Raw genomic sequence first — 22749 nt, forward strand, 5'->3', positions numbered from 1 at the left:
TGAAGGTACAGCTTTGTTATGGTTTTCTCCTCTTCTGAAGAAGAGCACAAAAGGCGTGGTTCCGGAGCTAATGGATCTTCAATTATTCAAAGAGAAGTTCGAAGCATGTTTTGGTGAGACGGATCGGGTTCGGGCTACTACCACAAAGATGAGACGTCTCTCTCAGGGGTCTCGTCCTACCTTGATCTATGTTGCAGAGTTCCAACTCCTTGCCTTGGACACTCAGCGGGATGAGCGGGCCTTGATTGACCAATTTCATTTCGGCCTCAACAACAGTGTCAAGGATTTGTTGCTCACTATGGAGGATCCCAAGGACCTGTCGAACGCCATCAACAAAGCTGTTCGATGTAACAATCGTCTCTTTGAACGTCGTCAGGAAAGTTGCCGCACTGCTGTTTTTCCGTCCCAGACTTAGGAATCTCAGCTTGAGTCTTCGGGGCATACTCCTGAACCTACTGCTCCGGTCCCGATGGATATTTCTGGTACTCCTCGACTCATTAGAGGGAAGTTGAGTCCTACTGAGAAGCAACGTCAAATATCTCATAATCTTTGCCTCTACTGTGTTGATCCTAACCACAAAGCAGCTGTGTGTCCCAAGAAGCCTCCCCAACTGCTCGAGTTCACTCTGCCTCAAAGTTCACCTCTGTTGCAGTCGGGAAACAACCCTGTCCAAACAGAGTAGGAGCTGTCTATTTGGACTCCCCAAATAAAAATCACTTTTCTTCTTTATTAAGCTCCTCACCACCTTTCATCAAAGCCACCACCAATTCCCACAACTTCCGTGTCCCATGTCCCCTTTCTTTCACCGGACAATCAAGACTCAAGGCTCTGGCGCTATTGGACTCGAGTGCAACTTCCTACTTCATGGACACGGACTTTGTTGCCTGACATCACATTCCTCTTTCTCCTACCATATGGGATTTGAGGGTTGAAGGCATCGGTGGGCATTTTGTGTCTCCATCTTCTAGACTTAGGGAAATGTTGCCTGTTTAAGTACACATCGGGTCCACCATCACTGATATTGCCTTCAACATCATCAACAACAAGTCCTCCTCTGTGGTGCTCGGTCTTCCTTGGTTCCAACTACATCAGCCTCAGATCTGTTGGAAGGAATTACAGCTCATCTCTCCCACATCACCATCTCCCACGGCTTCCCCTGTTGTTCATCGAGTCCAAATCAGGAAAATTTCCCTAAACTCAAATCGGGGTTCTATTCTTGACTCTACAAAGTTTTCACCTTTTTCTTTTTCCTCTCTTCCATCTTACACTGGACAGTATCCTTGTCTCATCATTCCATTTAGTCGTATGCCTCCTTCTATCTTTACAATCACTATGAAAGAACTCCTTCATGAAGAATTTATTTTCCTTTTTACTTTGCATGTTTCTCCTGTCTGTCTTCCTGAAAAGTATCATGATTTTGGGGATGTGTTTGACAAAAAAAAAAAGTTAATGTACTGCTTGTTCAATGGCCTTATGACTGTCCCATTGATTTACAAGAAGGAGCGTCACCTCTGTGGGGGCCTATTTACGGGTTATCCCCATCCGAGCTTAAGGACCTCAAAAAGTACGTGGATGAGAACTTTGCCCCGGGGTATATTCAACATTTGCAGTCCCCAGCTGGAGTGCCTATCTTCTTTGTCAAGAAGAAGGATGGGAGTTTGTGGCTAGCCATCAACTACTGAGGTTTGAACAAAGTGACTGTTCGGAACCGTTATCCGCTACCCCTGATCTCAGACCTGTTGGAACGCCTCGGCGGTGCCCGTTTCTTCACCAAGATCAACTTCCGTGGAGCATACAACCTGATCCGGATCTGGCCTGGTGATGAATGGAAGACTGCATTCCGAACCCACTATGGCCACTTCGAGTACACTATCATGCCATTTGGCTTGACAAATGCTCCAGCAGTTTTCCAACACATGGTGAACAACGTCTTTCGGGAGTTTCTTGATCAAATGGTGATTGTCTACCTCGATGACATCCTCATCTACTCAAAAACTCAGGAGGAGCACGATGAACATGTATGCAAGGTGCTAGCGAAGCTGCGAGAACACGGCCTATACTTGAAGCTTGAGAAATGTTCCTTCAATCAGCAGTCTGTGGAGTTCTTTGGGTATATTGTCACTCCTGAGGGTATCACGATGGATCCTGCCAAAGTCAAGACTATTCTCGAATGGGAGCCTCCACAATCAATGTCGGACGTTCAGGTTTTCCTTGGCTTCGCCAACTTCTACCGCAAATTCATTGATCACTACTCTGACATTGTCCTTCCTCTCACGCTTCTCACTTGCAAGGATGTTCCCTTCTCTTGGTTTGCTGCTGCCCAGCAGGCCTTCGACACACTTAAGGCAGCCTTCAGTTCTGCTCCCATCTTGATCCATGCTGATTCCTCAAAACCTTTCTTCATCGAGGCTGACGCCTCCGACTTTGCCATCGGTGCTATGTTGTCTCAACTCAGAGCAGATCAAGAACTTCATCCGGTTGCTTTCTATTCTCGGAAATTCCAACCTGCGGAGATCAATTACAAAATCCACGACAAGGAGCTCCTTGCCATCATGGATTCCTTTGGAGAGTGGCGCCGTTTCTTGGAGGGGGTGGGCCATCAAACAACAATCTGGACGGATCACAAAAATCTCGAGTACTTTGCCACTTCCTGAGTTTTGAGCCGTCGTCAAGCAAGATGGGCACAATTTCTAAGTTGGTTTGACTTTGTTATCAAGTATAGACTTGGAAAGCTTCAAGGCCTTCCTGATGCTCTTTCAAGGCGCTTCTATCTCAGTCTCAGGCCTGGTAATCCTGCCTTCGATCAATAGGATCAAGTTATCCTTGGTCCTGATCGGCTTCAAGTTATGGCAATTTCCTTGGCCCCTCAGGACTCCTCCTTGATGGATGCGATCGGAAACGATCTTCAATCCGATGATCTCGCCAGCAACATTTTCCCCCATCTTCAGGCTGGACACCTAGTGACTCCCGACTGCCAGCGATTTAACGAGTTCGAGTTCTTACATGGCTTATTGTACCATGGGGAGCAACTTTACGTTCATGAAAGTGATGCTCGAAGGTTGGTTCTGATGGCGTGCCACGATAGCCCAACTACTAGTCACTTCGGCATTGTGAAAACCCATGAGCTAGTTGCACGGGACTTTTGGTGGCCTCACATGGACGACTACATCAAAGCTTTTGTTACCTCCTGTGACACTTACGCCCGGAATAAGTTACCTCACCACCTTCCTTCATGTTTGCTTCGTTCCCTCCCAGTCCCTTCAGGTCCTTAGGAATCCATCTCCATGGATTTTTTGAGTGATCTTCCGAGTTTTGGAGGCTTCAGCAGCATTTTAGTTGTGGTGGATCGCTTCACAAAGATGGCACACTTCTTGCCATGTACCAAGGAGTTTTTGGGCGAGGACATGGCAAAACTGGTATTCAGGGAAATTTTCCGACTTCATGGGATTCCTACAGATGTGGTTTCGGATCGGGGGCCTTAGTTCATCTCTCATTTCTGGCAATGGTTTTTGCAACTGCTTGGAGTGAAGGCCAACCTCTCTTCGGCGTATCATCCTCAAACTGATGGATAGTTCGAGCGAACAATTCAGACATTGGAACAATTCTTGAGGTGCTTCATCAACTATCATCAAGATAACTAGTTCGATATCCTTCCCCTTGCTGAGTTCTTTTATAACAACTCTATTCACTCCTCTTTTCGAATTTCCCCCTTCTTTGCGAACTCTGGCCGAAATCCCCAATTCAATCTCTCACTTCCTTCTCCATCCGAATCCTCTCGTTCAAATCCCCACTTTGAGGCATTTGTCTCCAACCTCCAGGAAATCCACAACTCCATCTCCTTCCACCTCCATCGTGCTCAGGAATCTCACAAAACATTTGTCAATGTCCATTATCAGAATTGTCCCCCTTACAATATCGGGGATAAAGTCTGGCTCCTCAGGTGAAATATCTCCACCACCAGGCCCTGTCCAAAACTCGATTTCAAACGCCTTAGTCCTTTCCCTATCACTGCCATCATTAATCCTATCACTTATTACCTTGCACTTCCCTCCTCATATCAAATTCACTCCTCTCAACTTGAAGGATGAGAACACCCCCTATACTGTGAACCAGAAAAAAATCTCTTTCTTTGTTCACAACCACCATGCTTGTCCCATTGTCCTATGAGCACCACCATATACTCTAGACCATCATATCCATGAGTTGCAAGGCCATGCGAAGGATATTTCTTTGCTCATCACCTAGTGAATAACAACGGCAGTAATTTCTGTATCTCTTGTAGAATTTCTGCTATGTTAAAATATAACTTACTTTATAAACTAATACAGAAAAGCTGATATAGATGGACTTCTTTGGCAAATAGCCCTAAATAGCCTTTAAGGCTGATCCTTTACAAACGAATTGGTTAGACTTTTGAAAGCAAATTGAAACTTTAGCTTTATAACCATCTTGTGTTATTTAAGGTGTGAAGAGCTATAAGTCATTTTTAGACTGTGCTTTCAATGTGAGAGTCTAACACTTTTTTTTTAATTATTGAATTTTTTTTTAGGATTCAAACGTACTAGATTACCTAACAAAATACTCAAAGCTCTCAAAGCATAGGCAAACTTATTATTGAGCATTTAGCTGACAGCTATTTGATACAAAATTAAAATAAGAGCATAATTATTTCATTGGTTATATGACTGACTTAGTTGTAGATTGAATTTTCTTTACTTTAAAGAAAAAGGACTTTTAGGATTGTGGTAGTAATGAAAGTATACTTCTCTGAACAACTAATTTTGAGGATTGTATTTATTAGTTATGATAAAAATGAGAGACTAATAAGGACAAAAAAGCTTTTAGTTTCCTTACACATACACCACTTTAACTATTGAATTAACTTTTGATCATGTTTAGTATATACAGTACAGTTTTAGTATATAGTTCGCCCATATATATATATATATATATATATATATATATATATATATATATATATATATATATATATATATATATATATATATATATATATAGTACTGTTTAGTAAACAATATTTAGTATTTTAATTAAAAAGGAAGAAAAATAAACTCTAACTTAATAATGTCTATATTTGATGGTCACATAACTCAATTTTATTTTTCATTTGAATACCTTAAAAAGCCCATATAAATTAATTTCATCATAGTTTTATTTTAGAACTGGATATATATAGTAATCTGAAAATTACAATAAATCACATATTTTCAAGGACATTAGTGTATATGTAAAATTCATAACTGTAATGAATTATTAAATTTATTTATTTAATAAATTTAAAATATTTAATTAAAATTTTAAGGTATTATTATTATATATTTTACAAAAATAGAAAAATAACCTCAAGGATATGATACAAGTATAATATATATAATCTATATAAACTGGAAAGTTAAATGAGCTCTTTAAAATATCACTAGTAGGAACTTAATAAATAAAAAATATTTTGTGTAAAATAACTTTTATAATTTTTAATAAATAAGTAAAAATTGCTTATGCAACCAGTTTAAACAGCTAAAAACCTTTAAAACAATGATGATAATCATAAAGTGGTTAGTACACTAAGTTAAAGTATTGCAATTAATTAAAACACTAGGTTAGAGCATCATAATATGTTGAGATATACTAGAGGCAGTAAATTGTAGTAAATTTAAATAAAGATACTTCCCACTTTTGATTTCTTATAAAGTTAAGGTTTTAAAAGAAAATTAAAAAACATTATATGAAGTTTACATAAAAATTAGCATATGTATTAATACTAAAAATCACTTATATTTAAGAAAAATAATAAAATGGTTAGATTGATATTTTAGAAAAAATATTTAATTTTTTTTATTTTATATGGATGGTAGGATAAACCTAGAATATGGTTGGATATTCTGGGATATTTTACCATCTAACAGTTAATATTTATTTAAATTAATCTTTTACTTATAAACATATTTATAATTTATAAACACCTCCTAGTATATTCTACTTTATTCTACCATTGAAAGTAGAATTAAATTTATGTAAGTAACTATCTTAATTAATAGTGTTTAAAGTTATAAATAAGGTAATTATTGATTATATTATCATTAAAAATTAATAAATAAACAAGCGTATGTAAATCTACTTGTACCTGAATAGCTTAAGGTACACAAGCTTTCATTCATTTTTGGTTTGAAAGTTCTAGAGTTTTTGTAACTTTCCTACAGCAAGCTATAATACAAGCTCCAAATAAGAAACTTTTACTTGAGGATTCTTTACATCCGGATCTGGTCTGCATCATGGAAAGCCATCAATTTACTCTGGAACTTCCCTCACACTGGTGCTGCTCAAATCCAGGTATCCACGTTGGAGCCATCAAGTCGGCTCTTGGTACCAAAGACTATTCAACACTAGCTGGCGAGTTATGGATATTGGCCAGCTTAAGTAAGCTTACTTCCATGTTAAAATCTCAATGTTTCATCTAACACAAACCTCTAGGTGTTTGGCCCGAATCCAAGAGCATAACGAGCGGACAAGGAAGAATCAAGTAGCAAATTAGTGACAGCTCCATCATAGTGAAAAGCCATTGAAGCAAAGGATTCTTTGCCCAAGGTGGGGATGAAGAGGACTAACTTAGTATATAAGATCAGGCGGTGGCATAGAGTTCTCGTCTCTCTCATTGAGTTACAGATCAACCCCAAGCACAAGCCATCGAACAGTGCTGGGATCTTATGTTTTGTTGCTACAATTTGACAGGAAATTCTCAAGCATGGTGTTGTACCGTGGACTAGAAATGCTCAGAGCAAACCCCAGTGCAGTGAATTTGATCAACTGAAAGCTCTTTTATTCAACACCTCAATAAAATCCACTTTGAGACCAGGTGGAGTTAAACGAATGTTTTGTAGAAAGTTTGGGTACTGCATTATTATGCCGAAAGAGGGCATCTTGGAAATGAAAGGGATTGAAGCTTGACGCATTGTTTTGCCGCCAAATCTTGTGACCTGGAACATTCTTATCATGTCGTCTGCCACTTGAACTCAGTGCCAAGAATAAAAACACTTCTGACCGAGTGCTTCTCACTCTTCCATGTCAGTGTTCCAGTTTGTGGGAACTTGGATGAATCAACTGTGAATTGGATCTGGAAACTTAGAACCTGCAACACGGATTTAAACCTGAGCTGTGGAGGAAACACCGCGACAGTCACTCCCGCCGGAGCTTCTACTGAAATGTTGTAGACCGACTTGCCAGCTCCAACGTTGGTAACTTTCCTGTTCACCACCGCTTTGGTGGAATTTGGCCCGCCAAACTGAGTGATGGGAACCGCGATGGATGGATAGTTCAACTCCAAGTAGGAGTCCAGGGGTACACAAGATAAGTTCTTTCCAGTCATGAGCTCCAGCTGATCCCTTGTGTAGTTCCTCGTGCATAGAAACATCGTGTATTCATCCGGAGATATGTCGTAGACCAGGCCAGGACTAAGCGCTGCGACTGGATCAATCTGTCCGGCTCCCATCACAAATGGTGAAGCTTCTTCCCCATTGTGGTCTTTGATTGGGCTCTTTGTGTTGTCCAGGAAGCGTGCTACAAACACCAAACAAACGATCAGAGGGAAAACTATTTTTCTTTTGTTCTCTTTGGTACCTGTTGTCATGAGAGCCGACTTGATGGCTGCTGGACTCCAACTCGGGTGCCTGGATTTGACAAAGGCTGCGGCAGCACTGGCGTGAGAACATGCCATGGAAGTTCCAGAGATTATGTTGAAGTCGGTGTACATTGGCTTGCCATAACTGTTGATGGGCTGCTCAGGACTCCATGCAGCCAGTATGTCCACACCAGGAGCAACGAGATCGGGCTGTAAAGATAAGACTCCCAGTTTATATTAGTAAAACTCTCCTCCAGATACCTTAAGAATGCCATCGTTGGTAATATCAGGTCCCCTCGAAGAGAAATCCGCAATGATTGGGGCTGGAGTGGTTTGTATGATCGTATGTGCTGGAGAGATGGTCGCTGTAGTATTCCTTGAGAAAAGTTTAAAAACCGTCAAGAAGTCTCAAACCAAAAATGCATGAAAGCTTGTGTACCTCGAGTTCTTCAGGTAGGCATTAATCTCGTCCAAGGCGCTCCCAGTGACAGCAGCTCCAGCAAGATCAAGGAAGGACACTGCCTCTGTGGTATTTTCAATCGCGAAAATTACTCCAGAGGCACCAAGTTCTTTAAGATGTCGCTGGATGGCCGAGGATGATGCAACGCCCGGACTGTAATTGCACACGACAATCTTTCCCTTGACCTTCTTCCCATCCAAAGACCGTCCTGCACATAGGCTTAATGCCAAGTATGTTTTAGTGATAAGCTTTCATTCAGCTGAAACAGTATCACCTGGCCTGTCCTATTCGATCAGATCTAGAAGAAGCATCACCACCCAAAATAAGCGTTGATATATCAGCCCGCTTGGGATTCATTGCTATTCCCTGTTATATATACATGACAAAGGAAAAATTCACAAAAAACAATCAAGTACCTGAACGGTTTTAGAGTTTCCAAGTTTGATGTCGACCGAGAACTTCCTGTCGATAGTGCTTGCTCCCACTGTCAAAATCCATGGAGCCGAGTTCTCGATGGTTTGGAAGCCTGGACCTCCATTTCCAGCAGAACATGATACAAAAATTCCCTTCTGCATTGCATGTAAAGCACCAATGGATAAAGCACCAATGGGTATGGAATCCCCGTCATATCCGGTGGTATCTTCACCCAGCGATAACGAGAGAATATCTACACCGTCGTGAATTGCGTCGTCGAATGCTGCGAGAATGTTGTCACCCTCACATTCTGGCGTGCAAACCCTGTAGATCGCAAGCCTTGCGGATGGATGGCCCCCTCGAGCAACTCCTTTTCCAAGAGTTGTTAAAAAAGTGGCGTCTTTTACCAGGCTTCCAGCGATGGTGGAGGCCGTGTGAGTTCCATGCCCCTGTTCGTCCCGAGCGTTTTGATAACGGCTCCGCACGTCCGAGTGTCCATAAGATCGAGCTCCTACAATTTTCCTGAAACAAATCACAATGCTTGAGAGATGAACCCAAGAGTGATCTTACTTGTTGCAGTGGATCGTGTGTGAATGATTGGTGATTTTGGAATTGTCACATACTCCTTTCCATCTCTTTGGCACCGGTCCCATCCCAGCGTCGTCGAAGCTCTTGGACTCCGGCCAAACACCTGGAAGTGGATAATTAACTCGGACGTAAGCTTTTTCCATGATTACCAGTATCCAGGACTCCCACAATGACATCCGATCCGGAGCTAGAGTTGAGTTGAATGTGCGGACCACCAGAAAAGCTGTCGAGAAAATCCCAGGAGCGTGTTGTGTGGAGACTGAGTTTTCTGGAACGGAAAACCTTAACCACGCCAGGAAGCTCTGATAAACCAACACATCAAAACTCGTGACGAAAGCTTCAAAGAGCGGCATACTTGCAATGGAGTCGGCTTCGGCTTCAGTCAAGAAGGCGGAGAAGCCATTGAAACCGTGCTTGTAGCTGTGAACCAGCGACGATTCCTTGCTAAACATCAAAAACAGTGAGGAGAAAAGAAAAATTGTTGCAAGAGGATTGTTTCGTACCTCCCCTTGACAGAGGCAAGAATTTGGTGATGAGACGATGTCACAGCCTCCGGTTTAGAGCTCCTAGTGTGCCCCAAGTAGACAATATATTTGCTAACAGGCTGCCAAAAACACCCAACTTCTTAGAAATCTATCAAGCCGGAAAAAGGGAAAGATCACCTCGTTGGTTGCGGCAGCAGCAAGAACAGCAAGAGCAGCAAGAGAGAAAAAGACTCGCTCCATCCCAAGCATCGCTCCAGGGAAATCGTCTCCCCATGCGGCTCCATTTTAAAGGCTAAAGCGCGGGTGGAAGCTCCAACCACGGGCAAAGGCCACTCCGCCATAAGTCTCGTCCATTTCTATCGGATCACGCATCATATCACCAAAATCCAAAGAAAGAACCTCACACGCATCATTCCCGCCAAATAACTTAAACCACTAAACCCGAGCTAGGGCTTTGTTTTACCGCATTAAAACAAAGACTAGAGTTCCAAAGAGTGTTAAATCACTCGCTCTCGCTCTCGTGTCTAGCTAGCTTCTATGACGCCTTTGCTGTGAAGGGGCCGCAACGCTAGCCTTCTTATAATGCAAAGTTTTTTGATGAGCAGCTTGATTAGGATGTACCCACTGTCCATAAGAAGAATTAGCAGCTGCGGTTCCACCACCGCCACCACCACCACCACCACCGCCACTACCAGCGGCACTACTAGCAGAAGGCGGTGGCGGAGGCCCTGGCGGTAGAGGTGGCCGCAAGACTGGAAATCCTCCGCCTGGATTCGACGAGCTATCCTGCTGCTGCTGGTGATGACTCCCAAGAACTTGGAGAGCTTGTTGCTGCTGCTGGAGATTTCCTCCACCTGCTGTTGGTCTTGGCCACTGCATCCCCAGCCCCTCGGACGTCGTCGTGTAAGCCTCGGCCGGCGGCTGGTGAAATCCCCCCTGAGAGCTCTGATAAAGATGGTGGTGACGAAACGAGGATTCCCCGCCGCCTTGGAGCTGATGGAACGCCTCCAAACCTCCGCCACCACCACCACCACCACCACCACCTGGCATTGGAATGTATCCCTCGTACTCAAACTCTGGAAGATCGTTGCCATCTTTGCACTGCTGTTCCTGCTGCTGCTGCTGCTGCTGCTGCTGCCAGAAACCCGGTGGCCCCCCATCGTAACCCGGTAACGTCGAACCTGGTAGCACCGCGGTGAGAGCCTGGAGGAGACTGGGATGGAAGCCCGGCGGGAGAAGACCCTCTAGAAACGGAGGAGGAGGAAGGGCCGACTCGGCGATGGTAGCAGCGGGAGTTGGGCTACAAAGGCTCGATTGCTGGTGCCATTCATTTACAGAATGCTGCTTTACAACACTTTGCGATTGAGATGGAGAGACGCTCTTCACCCGGGATGGACTGGGATGCTTAGCAGAGGCGAGAGAGGGCGGAGGAGGGGCAGCGATGGTGGCGGTGGCGGTGGAGGGAGCGGCGGTGGAAGAACTGGACTTGCCTCGGGAGTGCTTACTGCTGGGAGCTCTGGACGAGCCTCTCTTACTCTTTTCGGCGGACGACGGCTTTCTACTCTCCGAGGAGCTCTTGTCGGAGGGATTCTTCCGCCAGACGACGCAGCCCACTAGCACCTCGCTCTTGTCCTTGGGGAGATCGGCGCTGGGTTTTAACCGACCGTTTTCAGTTAAGAATTTCCAGGTTGCCTTTCCAGGGGGGAAGAGATAAAGCTCGTAGCCCGTCCCAGGCTCCACATAGCCCACACGCTCTCCTTTCTCATATTGATCGGCAACCTGTGACAAAACAAAGAGAGCTCCTAAGTGAAGTTCCTTACACACGCAAAAGACATGGGAGCTTCTTCGTACCTCTTTGAGAAGTGAAAGCGAAGACGTAGCCATGTCACTCGAGTAAAAAGACATCACCTACGTAACAAAACGCACGCAGGAACAAACATTAAAAAGCTTGACCAACCAACGTAAGGATCTTGCTTTGCAAACATACCGTGACCGCTCTGGATTTCGAGTTACACAGATCCTTGAGAAACTTAGCAAGAGGTCCCAGCTTCACTCTTCCTTTCACTTCAAGCTGCTTCGGCCACGCGTCTAACTTCACGTCGTGACGTCCACTGCCAAATCCGAAGGAAACAACACCGTCAATAACCTTGTTGGTGATTGAGATCAAACAAGTCCTAAAAAAGAAAAAAGAACTTCCAGATTCCTCCACGAAGCGTTAGCGACACGAATGCAGAAAAGAAAAGAGAAAACAAACCCGAGTCTCGAGTCTAACCTTCTAAACATCCCGTGCACCGCTGTCGAGCGAGTCCCAGTGAGTTGCAAGCTCCCCTCCCAAAGCTGTAAGTTAAGTGGCTTCTCTTCCCCGTTTATCGGCGATTGCTTTCTCGATGGCGAGCTGCTTTTGTCATTTTGCTTGCGCTCGTTGTCACCTAGCTTCCTTTTCAAACTATTCCCTGCTGTCGTCGTAGCACTGCCACTAGCCTTTTCGTCCGCCTTGGAACCATCTATCGCTTCCGTAACTTCTTCCCCCTCTTTCTTTACGTCCACGGCCTTTGTGTCTCCTCCAGTAGTACACCCCAAGGACTTCAAAAACCCATCCATAGACATAATTTCGGGCAACCCCTTGAAATCAGACACATCGAGTAGTGGAGGATCACTGCTAGCTTCAAAACTCTCGCCGCCAGCGGCACCACCCTCGTCTGGAATCGTGTCGCCAGTGTCGCTGAGGAGCGGCGGCGCTTCCACCGCTTCTCTCGCCGCTGACACCATCGTAGCATCAGTCGTAGCATCATCAGCCTCCTTAGCGTCGACCATCTCCGCATCTCTTTCCTTTCCATCTACAACTTTCTCGTCTGCCGTTTCTTCTTTCTCCTGAGTTCCCTCTTCTTCTTCTCCCTCTTTCTCTTCTTCATCTTCAGACCTCTCTTGAGCAGCATCTTCACTGGCGCTAGCACTCACGTCCCCACCCTCGACTTCCTTCACCGGAGCAACCGGAGCGTCACTGTCCACCTCCATGATAATCTCCCCCTTGTGGGTCTTCTTCACGATCTTGCTGGGATTCACATCCTCGTCGGTGATCACCACCTTCTGCGCGCGCTCCTCCGCCTTGGCCATCCTCCACTGCGACAGCTCCTTGGACGCGAGCTGCTCGATGGTCATGGAGCAAAGCTGCTCGGGGCTCACCTCACCGACGAACACACGGGCCCTCAGATCTGGGTTGTTCTTGTCCTTGAGATTGAAAACCAGCGACCTCGCCTTCTCCTTGTACTTCCTGTTCACGGCTTTGAAGACCCGCAGCAACTCGATCTCTATGTTCTTGGAAACCAGCCTCGCGTGCTCCGTCACCCTTTCCTCCCACCGAAAGCCCAGCTCGTCACTATCCATCCTCATCCTCTTGCTAGGAGAAGACGACCCCTTGCCACCGAAAACTTGGAGCTTGGAGCGCTTGGCATGCGGGACTAGCGACTCCTCCACCACCATTGGAGGTGCCTCGAAGTCGTGGTTGGAATCCACAACGCCACCACCATTGAGAAACGCCAGGATCTTTTCTTTCGGGTGCTCACCAGCGACCATCTTGAGAGCCTCCGTCAAAGAGTCCCGGAGCTTGCTTCTAATGGCATCGGGTCCCTGTGGAGCGGCGATTTGGGGGTTCTTCTCTGCTACAGTGGAAGAGGGCTTTCTCTCCTGGACGTAAACGGGGACCGTCATCACCGGGCTGGAGAATGGATCCATCATGATGCCGTAAGATTCCCACGGCATCGTCGGCTGCGGCATGCCATAGCCGGGGAACTGCTGAAAATCCTCCATCTACGCGAGAAGAAAACAATCAGACTAATTCTCCAGCCAATGGAGAGAAGGGCTTACCCTCAGAAAAGGCTGATTCTCGTCGCTCGGCATTGCGTCCTGGAAAGAGAACACGCTCGCTCGTAAACCCTACCAAGAACGAATCGATGATTCCATAGCGCACTTACCATTGCGAAGATCTTTGCGGCAGTCAGCCCGCCGCCTCCATTGATTCGCGACGATTCGCGCCCGCAACGTAGCCCCGCGAAGAAAAAGACGAGGCGGCTATGGCGACGAATCGAGATCACTTAGCCCTAACCGTACCCCCGGCAGTGCCGTACCAGATATTTGCCGACTAAACAGAATATTCTATTGCAGAACATAATATTCGAATACCAGACGGAATATCCATGCGAATCGTCGCGACCCTTGGGAGATATTGCGCGACATCTAATAAAATCCGCGAGCGATCGATCGATCCGCCATGGCGAAGCGACGGTCGTCCAAGAGATCCGGGGGGAAGCGGGCGCCGGGGCCATACATGCTCTTCTGCAAGGCGAACAGGAAGAAGATCGTCAAGCAGCATCCATCGGCGAGCTTTGGGCAGATTGGGAAGCTGCTGGGATCGGCGTGGCACAGCCTCTCGCCCAAGGAGAAGAAGGTACCGTAGAAGATGTGATCACTAATCGAATGGATCCATCCAAGGTCGTCGTCGTCTCGCAAGAGCAGCAACGCAAAATTTCCAGCGAATCGATCATCCAGTGTTGGGGCAATGCAGGCCTACGAGAAGAAAGCTAGGCGTGGGCGGAAGAAAGGCCGCAAATCCAAGCGCTAGAGCTAAGATCATCGATGGGTATCAAATGCCGGATCGATGATACCTAGTTCTCTCAAGATCAATTGCCAGATTTCACACTACACACTGAGATCTTCTTGAATCCAACCTCTTTTCGAATATTCGTCTTTTAGTTTATTCTCTTGGAATATTTTGGTGTCCCTGGAATAATACTAAGTTCTAGGTAGAGCTTGGCTCTTGACAACGCCGCAAGGTCACTGCTAGGATATAGCGGTAATGTGTCGCTCTACGGCCCTTAGCCTCCGATTGGGGCGGCGGCTAGGCTTACAAATTCCAGTGTCAGCGCTCCAGATTCTCCACGGCCATGGCAGCGGCGGCTTCGTCCCTCCTCTTCGACTGCAAGCTCGCGTGTGGATCGCCGCGGCAGCACCAGCGGCGCCATGGATCTAGGGTGAGGCGCGGTGTGGTGTGCTGCAACAAGGATGGATTTTCGCCGGCTCCGTCGAGAATCGTGCCCAGGGCGGTGGCGGAGGACGCCGTCGATGAGATTACGGCGGCGCCGGCGCTGGATGCTGGTAGATTGGTGCCCAGGGTGGAGCAAATCGATAACTACTGGGTGCTCAAGCCCGAGTTTCGCAAGGGGATCAATCCGGCCGAGAAGGTAGGGGAGGGATTTTGATTTCCTTTCAGTGTGTTAATTTCGCCATGGACAGATCAAGATCGAGAAGGAGCCGATGAAATTGTTCATGGAGAATGGGATCGAGGAGCTCGCAAAGAAGCCCTTTGACGAAATCGATGCAGACAAAGAGTCCAAAGAAGATGTGGACGCTCGCCTCAAATGGCTCGGTCTCTTCCATCGCCGCAAACACCAATGTAAGCTTTCATCGCCCTTCTCATTCTCATTGTGATCGTTCCTTTCCTCGCAGACGGGACTTTCATGATGCGGCTCAAGCTCCCCAATGGATCGTCCACTTCGTCCCAAGTCCGCTACCTCGCCAGCGTCATTGAGAAGTATGGAGAGAAAGGCTGCGCGGACGTGACGACGAGGCAAAACTGGCAGATCCGCGGGGTCGTTCTCAGCGATGTTCCACAGATCCTCGAGGGGCTGGAGGAGGTGGGACTGTCGAGCCTCCAGAGCGGGATGGACAACGTGAGAAATCCCGTTGGGAACCCTCTGGCGGGGATTGATCCTCACGAGATTGTCGACACCCGGCCATACACCAAAACGCTCTCGGATTTCATCATCTCAAACGGTCGCGGCAATCCCAGCATCACAAACTTGTGAGTTTTTCTTCCTTGGGTCTTGGCTCTTACCTTGAATTCCTGGTGTTTGGACTGGATTCTTGGTCGTAGGCTTGAATTCCTAGCTTGGGATTGAATGACTCGCTAGTCTTCTCGAATTTCTTGCTTCAAGCGTGCTGAGGGGTCCGTTTGAATTTACGAGCGTCCGTTGACTAGTCTTGACCGGTTTTGACCAGGCCCCGGAAGTGGAACGTTTGCGTGGTGGGCAGCCACGATCTCTACGAGCACCCTCACATCAACGACCTGGCATACATTCCCGCGATCAAGGACGGGCGATTCGGATTCAATATCCTGGTGGGCGGATTCTTCAGCCCCAAGCGCTGCGCTGAGGCGCTTCCACTCGATGCCTGGGTGCCCGGAGACGAGGTGATCCCGGTTTGCCAGTCGATCCTGGAGACGTTCCGTGACCTCGGGTTCCGAGGGAATCGTCAGAAGTGCCGGATGATGTGGCTCATCGACGAACTGGTAAGCCAGTTCACTCTTTCAGAGCAGTCGACTAATCTCTTTTTGAGTTTGCTCTCCAGGGAATCGAGGGCTTTCGATCGGAGGTAGAGAAGCGAATGCGAGAGCCTCTGGCCCGCGCGGCCGAGACCGATCTCCTGAATCCGTCATGGCAGCGACGAGACTTGTTTGGCGTCCATCGCCAGAAGCAAGACGGGTTGAACTTCGTGGGGCTCCACGTACCAGTCGGGCGAGTCCAGGCCGCGGAGATGATCGAGCTCGCGCGGCTGGCGGACGAGTATGGCAGCGGTGAGATCCGGCTCACGGTTGAGCAAAACATCATCATCCCAAACGTTCCCTCGAGCAAAGTGGATTCTTTCCTCCGCGAGCCGCTACTGGCTCGATTCTCCCCAACGCCGGGAATCCTCCAGGCCAATCTCGTGGCGTGTACGGGCAGCCAGTTTTGTGGCCAGGCCATCATCGAGACAAAGGCCAGGGCCCAAAAGCTGACGGAGGAGCTGGAGAGGACCATGGAGGTGCCGCGGCCCGTACGGATGCACTGGACGGGGTGCCCTAATTCGTGTGGGCAAATCCAGGTGGCGGACATTGGCTTCATGGGGTGTATGACCCGAGATGCCAACAAAAAGGTGGTGGAGGGCGTCCATATCTACGTCGGAGGTAGGGTTGGGGCGGATTCTCATTTGGGCGATCTCGTGGTGGCGGATGTGCCGTGTGATGGCTTGTTGCCCGTGGTCCAAGACCTCTTGATCGAGCGCTTTGGCGCGAGAAAGAAGTAGAAAGTTTTGATATTTTAAAATTTCAAAGGCGCGAATAGAATCTAAATTTTAAAAAACAAAAGTTAGAATTAGAGTGACGCTACTCCAAAAATGAGGGTTGAGGATTCGTTGGTCGTGAACTTGTCGTTTCTCTTGCTCTGGAAGATCTGGCTATAAAATGCGAGGAACTCCTTGATGTTTCCACAAGTTCTCCTCTTCTCTTCTTTTTCTCCTCTCATCCTCTTCTCCTTGGAGCAATGGCTTCTGGTGTTGCCAGCATCATCCTCCTTGTTGTGCTCTCTAGCTTGGTGGCCTCCTCTGCTGCGAGATTCTCCAAAATCCAGGACGTCTGCCAGCCATTCGGTGAGCTCCATGCCCCCGGCGGGCATTCGTGCGACGAGTGCTGTAAAGAGGGCGAGAGCTATCCCCAGTACGAATGCTCGCCGCAAGTGACTGGCGCGACCAAGGCGATCCTCACCGTGAATGACTTTGAGGAGGGCGGCGATGGTGGAGGTCCATCGGAATGTGACAACCAGTATCATGACAATTCGGAGCCTGTTGTGGCGCTCTCCACGGGCTGGTATGCAAAGGGCAGTCGGTGTGGGAAATTTGTGAGAATCTCCGCGAATGGGCGAACGGTGAGTGCAAAGGTGGTGGACGAGTGTGATTCCGTCAATGGCTGTGACAAGGAGCACGCGTTCGAGCCACCTTGCCTTAATAACATTGTGGATGCATCGCCCGTGGTGTGGAAGAAGCTGGGGGTCTCCCAGGACGATGATGACTATGGATACATGAAGATTACGTGGGCTATGGATGATGAGTGACAAAGAATTGCATATCGCCTCTATTGTATGTAAATGCGTGCTTTCTCATCTTTGCTTCGGCAGGTAACATTTACGAGATTTATACCACCTTTGTCTTGATCTTCAAAACTTTCCTGGTCTTGGTCTTCCAAGTGGACTTGATCATCCAGAGCTCACCATTACCTTCACTGGCTCTCAAAAAACTCTCATCCCGTCTCCACCAGGCCAGTGTGGCTGCAAGCCACGATAAATTCCTTGAGCAAAGTGGATTCTCTCTTGCTGCTAGCTCGATTCTCCCCAGCTCCAGGAATCCTCCAGACCAATCTGTGTACGGGCAGCCAGTTTTGTGGCCAGACCATCGTCCAGGCCCAAACGCTGACCCCAGGTGCGATCCGGGTGGCGGACATTGAGAAGATGACTGGAGGGCGTCCATATCTTGTTGGATGTAGTGGATTCATTGGCGCGAAAAGGTTAGAGCGGAGAGATCAAGTGGCGACGCAGTTAAAAGCGAAACGACAACGCAGTTAAAAGCGAAACGACAATCTCAGACCAACGAATCCTCAATCCTCACGACGAACGAATCCTCTTGGTTGGCGTCTAGCTATATAACGCAAGGAATTAGGAACTCCATGATGTTTCCTCAGCTTCTCCTCTTGCTCTTCTCGTCCCCTTCCTTTGAGCAAACTGGAAATGGCTTCTAGTGCTGGCATCATACTTGTCCTTGTTGTGCTCTCTACCTTGGTGGCCTCCTCTGCTGTGAGATTGTTCGAAATCCAGGACGTCTGCAATCCATCCGGTGAGCTCCACTCCCCCGGCAGGCTATCATGCGATGAGTGCTGTAAAGAGGGCGAGAGCTATCCCCAGTACGAATGCTCCCCGCAAGTGACTGGCGAGACCATAGCGATCCTCACCGTGAATGACTTTGAGGAGGGGGGCTACGGTGGAGGTCCATCGGAATGTGACAACCAGTATCACGACAATTCGGAGCCTGTTGTGGCGCTCTCCACGGGCTGGTATGCAAAGGGCAGCCGGTGTGGAAATTTTGTAAGGATCTCTGCGAATGGGCGAACGGTGAGTGCAAAGGTGGTGGACGAGTGTGATTCCGTGAATGGCTGTGACAAAGAGCACACGTTCGAGCCACCTTGCCTCAACAACATTGTGGATGCATCCCCTGCGGTGTGGAAGGCGCTGGGGATCTCCCAGGATGATGGTGACTATGGATACATGAAGATTACGTGGGCTATGGGTTGATCAAGATGTGTGTTTTCTCTATATATTGTCTTGATCTTCAAAAGTTGTGTGCGATTGAAGACGCTAGGGAAGATGCGCATTCTTGGTGCCGCACAACTTACCAAAGATTCAATTTGAATTTAGTGACAGGTGTTGAATTCCATTGAATGGCCTTCTCAAATTTCTTCAAGCGTTCTGATGAATGTGCAAGCGTCTGATGATTAATCTTGACCGGTTTTGACCAGGCCAAGAAAGCAATAACAAAAAAACAATGTCTATCATTTAAACTCTAAGCGTGGTCGTTCATCAACGACCTGGCATACATTCCGGCAATCGATTCGGATTCAACATCCTGGTGGGCGGATTCTTCAGCCCCAAGCGTTGCGCAGAGGCGCTTCCACTCGATGCCTGGGTATGCAAATCGATCGTTGGAATCGCCAGAAGTGCCGGATGATGTTGGGAACCAATTCAGCAGTCGATCAACTTCTCTTTCTCCAGGGAATCGAGGTCTTTCAATCGGAGGTGGAGAAGCGAGTGCTAGAGCCTCTGGCCCCCGCGGCCGTCCTGGATCCGTCATGGCAGCGACGAGACTTATCGCCAGAAGCAAGATGGATTGAACTTCGCAGGGTTCCACGTACCAGTTGACGAGTACGACAGCGGCGAGATCCGGGTCAAAACATTCCCAAAAGTTTCCTCAAGAAATGGATTCTCTCTGGCTTAATTCTCCCCAACGCCGGAAATCCTCCAGGCGAACCTTGTGGCGTGTACGGGCAGCCAGTCAGGCCATCATTGAGACGAAGGTCTGGGCCTAAAAGCTGACCGAGGAGCTGGAGAGGCAGATCCAGGTGGCGGACATGGCTTCATGGGGTGTATGAAGGTCCATATCTATGTTGGGGCGGAGATGTCCCGTGGTCGAAGAAGTCTTGATCAAGCCCTTTGGCGCGAACAGTGAAAGTTTTGGAAAAAGCAATTAACGATTTTAAAAAAATGTTTTGGGATGAAAAAGTTAGGCGAGTGGAAGTGACGCTACTCCAAGAATGAGGATTGAGGATTCATTGGTCGTGGAATTGTCGTTTCTCGAACTCTGCTATATAATGCGAGGAACTCCATGATTTCGCCACAAGTTCTCTTCTTCTTCTTCTTCAGGCAAACTAGAAATGGCTTCTGGTGCCGGCAGCATCCTTCTCCTTGTTGTGCTTTCCAGTTTGGTGGCCTCCTCTGCTGCGAGATTTTCCGAAATCCAGGACATCTGCCAACCATCCGGTAAGCTCCATGCCCCCGGTGGGCATTCGTGCGATGAGTGCTGCAAAGAAGGCGAAAGCTATCCCCGGTACGAATGCTCCCCGCAAGTGACTGGCAAGACAAAGGCGATCCTGACCGTGAATGACTTTGAAGAGGGCGGCGACGGTGGAGCTCCATCGGAATGTGACAACCAGTATCACGACAATTCGGAGCCTGTTGTGGCGCTCTCCACGGGCTGGTACGCAAAAGGCAGCCGGTGTGGGAAATTTGTGAGAATCTCCGCGAATGGGCGAACGGTGAGGGCCAAGGTGGTGGATGAGTGTGATTCAATGAATGGGTGTGACAAAGATCATGCATTCGAGCCGCCATGCCTCAACAACATTGTGGATGCATCACCCGTAGTGTGGAAGAAGCTGGGGGTCTCCCAAGACGATGATGACTATGGATACATGAAGATTACGTGGGCTATGGATGATGAGTGATCAAGAATTGTATATCTCTCTTCTATTGTTCGTTGTGTTTTCTCTACACAGAAAACATTTCCTAGATCTAATAGAAATTGATAGTTTTATATTACACTTGACAGCTACTTTGCGTCTTGACCTTCAAAACTTTCTCATCCAAGTCTTAATTGGGGACGGGTGGATAAACAACAACTCTACGTTTTGATCTTTCAGAGTCTTTTTCCGCATAAAGTTCACTAGCACCTTCACTGGAAACTTTACATAAAGAGTGGTAGGAGGCGATCGCTCTTGGGTTGCAACGTGTGGCAGCCCCTGGGCATTACAATATGACAATGAGAAGACTTTGAATGGATGTCTGGGTCAATCGTCTGGTGTGAAATTCTTAGAATATCTCTGATTTTCTTAATATAGTCCTTATAATTGAAGGTATAATGCAACATAGGTGAAATAATCTAAATGCTGTTAGGTTTTATATATTACTTTGTGAAATTTAAAAATTAATTGTACATTTTGTTTTCAAATTAATCAAGAGATAAAGTTAATAGTTAATTATATCTTTCAAATTACATTAAATAAAAATATAAAATTTCATACATACATGTGCAAAACAATTTAATTTCTTAGTACTTTATATAAATATAAATACACTTTATAAGGTTCAAGTGTACAGTTACAATGCCATATACTAATATTAGCATAGTGAGATTTTGGTAGCCATTAGATTGATTTCAATTTAGACCACTCATTCTCATATATAAACTAGGGTTTTTGGGTTAATTGATATGCACATTTTTTACATTCCCTTTCCATATTCCATGCACTCACATTGGTGGAAATGAGGGGCATTTTTTATTGTCCTTGAGGAGTGCTTAGATTTGGGATTTTGGTTTAGACTTAATTTTTGCATTATTTAGATTTAGCTTTTTCCATTTCCTTTTTTTTATTTTTTTCTTATAGGATTTTGGTTTAGATCTAGATTTCCTTTTCCTTCTAGCTTTTTTTCATTCCTCTTCTTTTGCTTTTTCCTTTTCGTTCATCTTCGTGGCAGATTAGCAATCTCCTCCTTTGACTCTGAAGTAGTAGTTGGTACATTTGTTTGATGTTATGTGATTGCAATTGAACAATCAAACTCAGTTGATGGTGGCATTTATGGCACGTGGTACAACTCCTCCTACTCTTGGTGCCAATCCTCGCATTCAGCTGGAGTTCTTTTGTGGGAATCCTGGGGATGATATGTACCATTGGTTCGATCACTTCACAGTGATTGCCACATATCATTCTTGGGATGATGCTCGACGTTTGTATGAGTTTCTCACGTGTCTCCAACCGACAGCATTACAATGGTACAGTGGTTTAAGTGTAGCCACTTGTGGGGATTGGAATGTTCTCCCAGATATCTTTAAATGTGCATTTTGACATGTTGATAATTGTGATAATGCCTTCCAACAATTGCATTATCTTCGTTAAGGGTTATTTGAGTTAGTGATGCAATTTAGCATTCGTTTCTGAAGCCTCTTACTTCGTATGAAGCCAAATATGTCAAAGCGGATCAAGGTAGGAATATTGTGGCCAGTGCTTTGTCAAGATTTTGTTAGACTTGTGCATGCATTTACTCCTGCCACCTTTGATGATACTCTTTGCTTGGCACAACGTTATGAGATCTTGCCTCTTCCACTTTTTGCTACACGTCTTTCAACTCTACTTCCTGTGGGTGATGGTCCTGTTTCAATGGAAGTTGATGCTGCTGCTACTTGAGCCCAAGGATAAGGGCGAGGCCATGGTTGTGGCCATGATGTTCATTGCTAGGCATATGATGAAATTAGTCACATTTATCGATGTTGTCGGTGTTTTCTAGATTGGCAGCCACCATTTCATAAATGGAGACCTTGGCGTCAACATGACGCCAAGACATCCTGTTGGTGTTTGTAGCGCACCTTATCTCTCTCCCCTTAAACCAACTGGAAAAGGGGCAATTGCTTGATGAGAGAGCCCTTAGTGGCTATTTTATCCCCTAAGGTTCTAAGGATCCACGGTGACAGTATATCCAAATCTCATCCCATGATCACAATTGCTTGATGAGAGAGCCCTTAGTGGCTATTTTATCCCCATTTATCCCCTAAGGTTCTAAGGATCTACGGTGACAGTATATCCAAATCAGCACCTCCATTTCCGCACTCAATCTACCAATCCTTCCATTGTGTAGACCAGCTATTCCATGTGAGGCAACTAGTCATCCACCCGTACCGCAGTCCCATGGTGGATACCTTCGTCCGTGGATACTCCACACAAGAGGAAGGACGTACGCATGGATGCCCAATACGTACGATTTCAAATT

General features: G+C 46.7%; 5 protein-coding genes across 5 annotated transcripts; 3 read left to right on the forward strand and 2 right to left on the reverse strand.

Annotated features, from left to right (window-relative positions):
* Positions 1–7006: 7006 nt before the first annotated feature.
* LOC9649625 (CO(2)-response secreted protease) lies at positions 7007–9921 on the reverse strand. Its single transcript, XM_024684946.1, has 6 exons — positions 9758–9921; positions 9599–9661; positions 9131–9515; positions 8510–8956; positions 8048–8278; positions 7007–7843 (listed from the first exon to the last, which is right to left on the reverse strand). The coding sequence occupies exons 1-6, from the start codon at positions 9919–9921 to the stop codon at positions 7007–7009; spliced, it is 2127 nt and encodes a 708-aa protein (XP_024540714.1).
* An 82-nt stretch (positions 9922–10003) lies between these two features.
* Positions 10004–13665, reverse strand: LOC112349888 (death-inducer obliterator 1-like). Its single transcript, XM_024685081.1, has 6 exons — positions 13552–13665; positions 13445–13483; positions 11853–13387; positions 11568–11691; positions 11432–11488; positions 10004–11359 (listed from the first exon to the last, which is right to left on the reverse strand). The coding sequence occupies exons 1-6, from the start codon at positions 13552–13554 to the stop codon at positions 10109–10111; spliced, it is 3009 nt and encodes a 1002-aa protein (XP_024540849.1). The 5' UTR covers positions 13555–13665; the 3' UTR covers positions 10004–10108.
* A 744-nt stretch (positions 13666–14409) lies between these two features.
* LOC9647083 (ferredoxin--nitrite reductase, chloroplastic) lies at positions 14410–16761 on the forward strand. The gene is made up of 5 exons (XM_002979889.2): positions 14410–14817; positions 14870–15029; positions 15083–15437; positions 15635–15923; positions 15983–16761. The coding sequence occupies exons 1-5, from the start codon at positions 14521–14523 to the stop codon at positions 16694–16696; spliced, it is 1815 nt and encodes a 604-aa protein (XP_002979935.1). The 5' UTR covers positions 14410–14520; the 3' UTR covers positions 16697–16761.
* A 171-nt stretch (positions 16762–16932) lies between these two features.
* Positions 16933–18729, forward strand: LOC9649626 (putative ripening-related protein 1). The gene is made up of 2 exons (XM_002979890.2): positions 16933–17481; positions 18256–18729. Exons 1-2 carry the CDS (start codon positions 16933–16935, stop codon positions 18727–18729), a joined length of 1023 nt encoding a protein of 340 aa, XP_002979936.2.
* Positions 18730–19865: 1136 nt separating this feature from the next.
* On the forward strand, positions 19866–20432 carry LOC9649628 (putative ripening-related protein 1). The gene has a single exon (XM_002979892.2). The coding sequence runs from the start codon at positions 19866–19868 to the stop codon at positions 20430–20432; it is 567 nt and encodes a 188-aa protein (XP_002979938.2).
* The last annotated feature ends 2317 nt before the right edge of the window (positions 20433–22749 follow it).

This window comes from Selaginella moellendorffii, unplaced genomic scaffold (genome assembly GCF_000143415.4).
Source record: "Selaginella moellendorffii unplaced genomic scaffold, v1.0 SELMOscaffold_43, whole genome shotgun sequence".
Taxonomy (NCBI): domain Eukaryota; kingdom Viridiplantae; phylum Streptophyta; class Lycopodiopsida; order Selaginellales; family Selaginellaceae; genus Selaginella; species Selaginella moellendorffii.

Bases quoted from the DNA above. Each gene is read 5' to 3' on its own strand.
- LOC9649625 (XM_024684946.1), bottom strand. From the start codon at position 9,921: ATGGCGGAGTGGCCTTTGCCCGTGGTTGGAGCTTCCACCCGCGCTTTA. The intron at 9,516-9,598 runs GTACGAAACAAT...GCTGGTTCACAG, and splicing joins CTTGCCTCTGTCAAGGGGAG to CTACAAGCACGGTTTCAATG. The intron at 8,279-8,509 runs GTACTTGATTGT...GATGGGAAGAAG, and splicing joins GAAACTCTAAAACCGTTCAG to GTCAAGGGAAAGATTGTCGT.
- LOC112349888 (XM_024685081.1), bottom strand. The intron at 11,692-11,852 runs GTTAGACTCGAG...CGGATTTGGCAG, and splicing joins GTGCACGGGATGTTTAGAAG to TGGACGTCACGACGTGAAGT. The intron at 11,489-11,567 runs GTATGTTTGCAA...TTTGTTACGTAG, and splicing joins CGAAATCCAGAGCGGTCACG to GTGATGTCTTTTTACTCGAG.
- LOC9649626 (XM_002979890.2), top strand. From the start codon at position 16,933: ATGGCTTCTGGTGTTGCCAGCATCATCCTCCTTGTTGTGCTCTCTAGC. The intron at 17,482-18,255 runs GCTATGGATGAT...TTCGAAATCCAG, and splicing joins GATACATGAAGATTACGTGG to GACGTCTGCAATCCATCCGG.
- LOC9647083 (XM_002979889.2), top strand. From the start codon at position 14,521: ATGGCAGCGGCGGCTTCGTCCCTCCTCTTCGACTGCAAGCTCGCGTGT. The intron at 15,438-15,634 runs GTGAGTTTTTCT...GGTTTTGACCAG, and splicing joins AATCCCAGCATCACAAACTT to GCCCCGGAAGTGGAACGTTT. The intron at 15,924-15,982 runs GTAAGCCAGTTC...TTTGCTCTCCAG, and splicing joins TGTGGCTCATCGACGAACTG to GGAATCGAGGGCTTTCGATC.
- LOC9649628 (XM_002979892.2), top strand. From the start codon at position 19,866: ATGGCTTCTGGTGCCGGCAGCATCCTTCTCCTTGTTGTGCTTTCCAGT.